General features: G+C 62.6%; 1 protein-coding gene across 11 annotated transcripts in view; it reads left to right on the forward strand.

Annotated features, from left to right (window-relative positions):
* The window catches only part of DGKK (diacylglycerol kinase kappa), a 43,867-nt gene that overhangs the window by 15,603 nt on the left and 20,788 nt on the right, over nt 1-7,476 (forward strand). For 3 of the 11 annotated variants that reach the window (XM_049828154.1, XM_049828155.1, XM_049828164.1), the window contains 18 exons: nt 112-251; nt 385-466; nt 965-1,056; nt 1,319-1,418; nt 1,826-2,066; nt 2,380-2,481; nt 2,592-2,691; nt 3,187-3,294; nt 3,866-3,962; nt 4,045-4,152; nt 4,333-4,446; nt 4,638-4,772; nt 4,868-5,034; nt 5,168-5,285; nt 5,374-5,688; nt 5,771-5,897; nt 6,433-6,563; nt 7,015-7,464. In XM_049828154.1, coding sequence (XP_049684111.1) covers nt 112-251; nt 385-466; nt 965-1,056; nt 1,319-1,418; nt 1,826-2,066; nt 2,380-2,481; nt 2,592-2,691; nt 3,187-3,294; nt 3,866-3,962; nt 4,045-4,152; nt 4,333-4,446; nt 4,638-4,772; nt 4,868-5,034; nt 5,168-5,285; nt 5,374-5,688; nt 5,771-5,897; nt 6,433-6,563; nt 7,015-7,089 — 2,352 coding nt within the window. In that variant the 3' untranslated portion in view covers nt 7,090-7,464. Of the gene's footprint in view, nt 1-111; nt 252-384; nt 467-964; nt 1,057-1,318; nt 1,419-1,825; nt 2,067-2,379; nt 2,482-2,591; nt 2,692-3,186; nt 3,295-3,865; nt 3,963-4,044; nt 4,153-4,332; nt 4,447-4,637; nt 4,773-4,867; nt 5,035-5,167; nt 5,286-5,373; nt 5,689-5,770; nt 5,898-6,070; nt 6,564-7,014; nt 7,465-7,476 lie in introns of those variants that run through there. The other 8 variants (XM_049828157.1, XM_049828158.1, XM_049828161.1 and 5 more) reach the window with 7 other exon arrangements.

Genomic DNA, 7,476 nt, shown 5'->3' on the forward strand with positions numbered 1-7,476 from the left:
CCCCCCCTGTGCCCCGGGGTGCTGTGAGCGATGGGCATGGCAGGGTTGGGGGTGTCGCAGGTGCCCTTAGGGACTGCTCTGAGCCCCCCCTGCCCCATCCCTCTCCCACAGTGCCAGCTGGGTGTCCTGCCCCTGGGGACCGGCAATGACCTGGCGCGGGTGCTGGGCTGGGGCAGCCTGTGCGATGATGACACTCAGCTGCTGCAGATCCTGGAGAAGCTGGAAAGGGCCACCACCAAGATGCTGGACCGGTGAGCATGGCGTGCCTCTCTGCTACCCTCCCAGCCTCGGCACCTCTCAGGCAGACCGTCCTCGTCCCCTGCCCATGTGTCCCTGTGCCGGGGTGCCAAGAAGCAACAGGCAGCCATGGACTCTGCTTGGCAGGTGGAGTGTGCTGACCTATGAGGCCCCCAAGCAGTCCCCCCCAGCCCTGAAGGAGGAGGAGAACGGGGACTCCAACATCCAGGTGGGCACCACTGGGGATGGAGGGCTTGAGGTGGGGTAGGGCCAGCTGGGGGACAGGTTCCCATTCACCCCATGAACTGATTTGGGGGCACGCAGGGTGGGATTGCACAGGGAGAGGTTATGCTGGAGGTCCTTGGAAACTGGGGCTGTGAGGGGGCTGGCAGCTGGCTGCATGTGATGAAATGAGTCTGGCAGGTCTCAGCCTGGCACTTGCACTTGGGAGCAGGCAGCAGGATGAGGTAGAGCTGGCCTTCTACTGGCAGGCTATTTTGGACTCTTCTTTGTGCTCCCCCTCAACTCCTTGCCTCAGTTTCTCTCCTGCTGTAGCTAAGCATCCCCTCTGCCCGGCAGCATGGGCATGGCTGCCCTTGGGGCTGGGGCAGCAGGCTGAGGAGGGCTGTTCATCCCTGGTCCAGGGCTGGCCGGGCAAGGCTGTATCGTGGAGCAGGGCACCCGGCAGAGTGTCATGGCTCCAGCTGTCCTCCCCTCTCCCCCCCAGGCCCAGATCTCCCACTACGCTGACTCTGTTGCCTTCCACCTGGCCAAGATCCTGGAGTCGGACAAGCACTCGGTGGTGATCTCCTCTGCAAAGTAAGGAGGGGGCTGGTGATGGGGGTGCCAGAGCCCCCCTGCTGGGCTGGGGGCATGTCCCCAGGGGTGCCGAGTTCCCCCCAGGCCAGGATGTCTCCTCTCTGGCCACCAGTGGCTGCTGGCTGTGCTGATGCCCAGCAGATAACCCCAGCACTGACCCTCCGGTGCAGGGGGGCATTATCCCAGCAGCCCCCTGGCTGGCGTCTGTGCCCAGCTGGCCGTGCTGTGCCCCTCTCTACCCACCTGCTGCTTCCCTCGGCAGGTTCCTCTGCGGCACTGTCAATGACTTTGTGGCTGAAGTTGGCCGGGCTTACAAGAGGGCAACAGAGAACAAGCAGGAGGCTGAGCTGATGGCGCGGAAGGTGGGTTGCTGGGGAGCTGGAGGGCTGGGGCATGCTGGGTGGCACAGCCCCCAGGCAGTGGAGGGGCTGGCGGCATCTGCTCCAGCGGCTCATGCCCTTGCTGTGCATGCATCGGGGTGTGCTGTGCCTGAGGTGCCCAGACACTTGGGGTGCCCAGGCCAGCTTGGAGTGTCTTAAGCACACAGGGTTCCCCAACACTTAGAGTGCCCAGGGAAGCATGGGGTGCCCAGGCACTCAGGGTCCCCAGTCAAGCATGGAGTGCCTAGACAAAGATGGGGTGCCCTCACGCTTGGGATGCCCAGGTGCTATGGGTGCCCAGGCAAGCACAAGGTGCCCAGGGAAGCACCCAGTACTGGTCGGGGGCAGCAGCTTGTGCCAGGGTGCTGAGCGTGGTGGGCGTCCCACAGTGCGCCATGCTGAATGAGAAGCTGGACTCGCTGGTGCGGGAGCTGAACGAGGAGGCTCAGGCCATTGTGGTCCCCGAAGGAATGGCGCAGGCCACCCCTGCTGACACCAAGGACCAGGAGAAAGGTGGCAGCTTCAACCCCAGCCCCATGCCTCGCATCTTCAAATCCAAGGAGCAGCTCATGCTGCGGGCAAACAGCCTGAAGAAAGCCCTGCGGCAAATCATTGAGCAGGCAGAGAAAGGTGAGGGGGTGGCAGGGACTGGCAGCTCGTGTGGCACTGCAACAGCCTGGCACGGGCTGCGGAGCCACCACAGGTTGGTGCTGGACCTGTGCCTTGGTTTCCCCATATGAATCCTTGGGCTGGCAGCAGTGCTGTGCAGTCCAAGGGCATCAGCCCTTCTCTGATGCTTGGCGTGGCTGAGGAAGGTCCCCAACGCAGGGCAGAGGTGCCACCCTGGGCCCTGCCTGGCATGAGCTCACAAGGCTGACCCAGGGAGAGGGCACAGGGCCATGGGGCTGCCCAGACTCACTGTCGTGCCCCTCTTTGCATCCAGCTGTGGATGAGCAGAACAAGCAGACCCAAGCCTACCGGGGCAGCGCAGGCCCCAGCAAGAAGGACAGCTCAGAGGAGCTCAACAAGGAGGAGGAGAGGCTCAGTAAGATGCCAAGGGGGGGCATCTTTTTTGGGGGGGGATGGGGGTGAGCCATGGGATGGGGTCAGGGTAAGAGTCAGTTCAGCAGCTGCCTCCTCTTCTCCTCCGGCCAGGCTCCCGGCGGGAGACAGTGACCTCCGCGTCTTCCTCCATCATCCTGGACCGGCCAGACACCTTCGGCAGCTTGCAGTTTCCAGAAGACCCCAGCACCCTGTGAGTTTGCAGTCCTGCCCGCTCCGGGGACCCTGGCCCACCCTTGCCGCCCATCACAGAGTAGGAGCAGAGCTGGGACCACGCTGCCTCTTGGAGATGGCTGCTGGGGCATCCTTTGCCCACCAGTGTGGCATCCCTGGTGCTCAGCCCTCCCTGGCTCAGCAGTGCCCACGGTGGGGAAGACTGCATATGCCCAGTGCAGGATCTCTTGCTGCCAGCCCCTTGACCAGCACCATGCTCTTGCTGGGAGCTGAGGGCTCCCCGCACCCCCACAGTGCAGGCAGGTCCTAGGTGTACCATGGGTGTCCCACCCTGGGGAATGAGGGGTGGTCCACCCATCCCTGCTGGCTTGGGTCAGGCTTCCCAGCACCAACCCCTCCAGGAGCTCACACCGCAGCACCGGTGGATTTTATACCTCATGCCCCAGTGTGCCAGCCCAGCAGTTGCCTGTGTGCAGCTGCCTCCCAACCCACCTGCCCTGTCTGCTGCTTTCAGCCACTTCTCTGAGAAATGTGTCATGAATAACTACTTTGGCATTGGCCTGGATGCGAAGATCTCCCTGGAGTTCAACAACAAACGGGATGAGCACCCCAAGAAGTGCAGGTTGGCTGAACCCCCCCAGATTCCCCTGGAAGAAACATGTACACCCTCCCACCCCCCACTTCCCCCCCCCTTCCCCCCCCAGCTCTCCAGTGCCTGCACCAGGAGGGACCATCAGGATGCCAGGAGCCATGGGGTTGGCTTGGGGGTGCTGTGCCTGGCGGGGGACCCCTTCCTGTGGCAGGTTTTCCACTTGCACCCAGTGCCATAGTGCTGGGGTGAGCACCCCTGGGTGGGTGGCAGATTGCAAACCCCCGCCCTGGGAAGGGGGAGGGCTGCTGTGAGGCTCTGGCTGCTGGTGGCCCCCCGGGTGTGTGAATGGGTACAGGAGGACTTGGTGGGATTTACACACTCTGCACCTGGATAGAGGAGACATTGCCATGCTGGGTGGAAGGGTGCACGTCTGGGTGCCACATGCTGCAGCCTGCATCTCCCGGGAGGCAATGGGCAGACCCCCTGTTCTGGGAATGGGGAAACTGAGGCAGGCACAGGGCCAGCAGTCCAGGCCGGCTGATTCAGCCCAGTGCCCCGTGGAAGGTGCAGCCCCTCTCACCTGCCCCACTTCACCCTGCAGCAGCCGCACCAAGAACATGATGTGGTATGGGGTACTGGGCACGAAGGAGCTCCTGCAGCGCACCTACAAGAACCTGGAGCAGCGGGTGCAGCTGGAGGTATGGGGCAACAGTGGGAACAGGGATAGGCTGGGGGTGGGGGGGTGGCGCAGCGGCCCTCAGGCTCAGCCCTCTCTTGCAGTGCGATGGGGTGCCCATCTCGCTGCCCAGCCTGCAGGGCATCGCTGTCCTCAACATCCCCAGCTACGCTGGAGGCATCAACTTCTGGGGAGGCACCAAGGAGGACAATGTGAGTGCCAGCACTGCAGGGTGGGGAAGGGGGGCATGACGTCCTTCCCATGCTCCCTGGGAACCTGGGAGCCCTTGGCAGGGGTCTGGGATGTCCCTGCCTTGGGCACACATGGGGGGGAAAATCTGGCTCCCAAAATGAGCCCAGTTTGGGAGTCTCACTTGTAGTGATCCTCTACAGAACTTCGGGGCTCCATCCTTTGATGACAAGAAGCTGGAGGTGGTAGCCGTCTTCGGCAGCATCCAGATGGCTGTGTCACGGGTCATCAACCTCCAGCACCATCGCATCGCGCAGGTAGGGACAAGGGACCCTCTGTGGTGCCATAAAGCTTTTGGGGCACCAGCAGAACCTGAGGCAGTGTGGCTGAGCTGGGCGCCTGGCTGGCTCTGGCACAGCGCTGGGAGGCTTTTCAGCCCCAGCACGGCAGCTGAAGCCAGTGGCACAGTGCCAGCCATGATGCCAACCCCGTGCTGTCTGCCCCACAGTGCCGCGTGGTGAAGATTACCATCCGGGGGGATGAGGGCGTCCCTGTGCAGGTGGATGGAGAAGCCTGGATCCAGCCACCCGGTATCATCAAGATCCAGCACAAGAACCGAGCCCAGATGCTGACGAGGGACCGGGTGAGCTCAGGGTTGCACAGCCTGCGCAGCAGGGCCAGGCTGGGGCACAAGGAGGTGTGACAGGTTGAAGGGGGCCATCTCCATGTCCCCTGCAGGCATTTGAAAGCACCCTCAAGTCCTGGGAGGACAAGCAGAAGGGGGAGAGCTACCGAGCGACTGCCCGGCCACGGCTCAGCTCCCAGCAGTCCATGGAGTACCTGACCGAGGAGGAGAGCAGCCTCTTGCAGCAGGTCTCACGGGTTGCTGAGACCCTCATCGCCAGGTCAGGCTGCAGGATGGGGATGTGGTGGGCACGGGTGGGCGAGGACTTTGCTATGGCCACCCAGAGCTACAGGGGTCTCCTAGTCCCATGCTGCCCATCGAGCCCTGGCAGCTCCAGTCCCTTTCTCCTGCAGGATCCATGAGGCAGCCAAGGCTCACAAAGCTGTGGAGCAGGAGCTGGCACACGCTGTCAACACCAGCTCCCTGGCGCTGAGTGAAGCCCTCTCCAACAAAGCCACTGGCACCTCGGAGGTGAGCTAGGGCTGGGGGTGCAAGGCAACCTTCACCTGTCCGCCTTGGGGCCCTGCTGCTCGGGGTCACCTCTCCATGCCCCCCCCAGTTTCTCAGCAGGAATGCGGCTGTGGAGGTGGTGTTGAGCATCAAGGAGCTGTATGCCGAGACCAGGGCGTTCCTGGAAGGGAAGGCGGTGAGTGGGGGGCCAGAGAGCACCCCAAGTCCCCCAACAGAGGGGCCCGTGCCCTTGGTTGGCACCTCTGGGGGTGGCAGCAGGGCTGGGGATGGTCCCTGTCCCCCACAGCTGGACTCACCGCAGGAGGAGGAGGCACTGCACGGCCCCCTGAGTGTGCTGGGCCAGGAGCTGCAGAGGCTGCTAGACATCCACTGGCTGGGGCCCATTGCCCACCCTGCTGAGGAGGTGGGTGCACAGGGACTGGGTGGGAGGGGGGAAGAACTTAGCCCACTGGGTGGCCCCATGGGGGCTGCAGCATTCAGCTCAGCCTGGCTTCTCGCAGGAAAGCACTGGCAGCACCAACAAGGGCAGCTTCAAGCTTCGCCTCAACATCCCCAAGCCCAGGAAGGAGAAGGACAAGGTGCAAAGGCCGAAGACGAACAGCACACTCCCAGGTAAAGCAGACGACACACCAGGGAGGGAGACAGACGCAGCCCACACTAGTAGGCACCCCCACATGCTGACCTGTCCGTCAGCCTCCTGTCCTGGGCATGCTCTGGAGGGACCCTTTGGAAGGGGGACAGGGCCTATCCTGGGTGCCTGGGGATGTCACCTTTGTCACCAACAGCCCCTTAGAGCTTAATTTTTCTGCTAATGGACATGCGGAGCTCCCTGCCCCTGTCACTCCAATACCACTGCAAGGGGAGAAGGGGGCTATGGTACAGCTCAGTCCTTCAGGTAAGTCCCTGCCCCAGGGCTGGGGGTGGGTGGGTATCTTGTTGACGGAAAGAGCCTCGGATGCTCCGTAAGTAAGCTAAGGAGAGGAGAAACGTCTCCAGCCTGAGCCTGCTGTGGCCTCTGGCCCTGCCAGAGCTGGGGGTAGGGGACGCTGGCTGCAGCCTGCCACCACCACTGCCTGCTGCCTGCCCTGCTGCATCTGGCTGCCTTTGCGGGGGCCCAGTCCACCTCTGTGGTTTTCCTCCCTGCTAGCAGACAAGTGGGGCTCCGAGGAGGTGGCAGCTTGGCTGGAAGCACTCGGTTTAGGGGAGTACAGAGACATTTTTGTCCGGCATGACATCCAGGGCTCTGAGTTGATCCTGCTGGAGAGGAGAGACCTGAAGGTACAACACCCCTTGTGCCCCCTGAGGGACCCCTAGCCCTGGAGAGCACAGTGTCCTCCATCCCTCCTCTCCCCATCCCTCAGGGCAGGGGGAAAGGCAGGTGCTGACCCTGCACCTGGCCCCAGCCCTGCAGGGCTGAGCTTGCACTGCTTGCTTAGCTTGCACACAGGGGCTGGAAGGAGGGGAGGGGGTTGACCCTGGCCCTCCAGCTTGCAAGGCTCTGTACACCTGCCCGAAGCAGGATCAACAGCACCATGCCCTCTCCTACACGAAGGCATGGGGACATGCTTGCAAGCAGACAGAGGGCTCCTAGCAAGGACGATGCTCTGGCAGGGAGAGCATGGGGAGCTGGGCTTTGCAGCCTCATCCTCCACCCTGCAGCTTCCCTGCCAGCAAGAACTGAGGGCTGGCTCCCCACAAGCACATCAGCTCCCCTCTGTCCTTCCTGCAGGACCTGGGGATCACCAAAGTGGGCCACATGAAGAGAATCCTCCAGGCCATTAAGGAGCTCAGCAACCCACCCTAGGCTGGCGGTAGGGCAGCAGTCCAGCCTATATGCTGGGTGCTGCCCCTAGGGACCAGGGGTCAGGCAGGGGGGCTCCAGGTCCCTGCTGTGCCCCATGTATGTGGAGCCCCCCTGCTTGCCTTGCTTTGTCTGTTTGTCCCTTGGTGTCTCTGGAGCCACTGCTTCTCCCTGAGCCTGTGGGGCTGGAAACACTAAAGCAGAGGTCTAGCCCCGTAGGCAACGTGGCATGACCTCTAGTCCAGCCCACAGCAGGGTCACTACAGGAGCTTGGGCTGCCACATGTGTGCCCAAGCTGGGGCCAAAGCAAAGATCCCCCTTCCCCACATGGGTATTTAAGCTGTGTAAATATTTGGAGAAAAGATACTCATTGCTGCTGCTTGTGTAATG

The sequence above is a fragment of the Accipiter gentilis genome, chromosome 24 (genome assembly GCF_929443795.1).
Source record: "Accipiter gentilis chromosome 24, bAccGen1.1, whole genome shotgun sequence".
Classification (NCBI taxonomy): Eukaryota; Metazoa; Chordata; class Aves; order Accipitriformes; family Accipitridae; genus Astur; species Astur gentilis.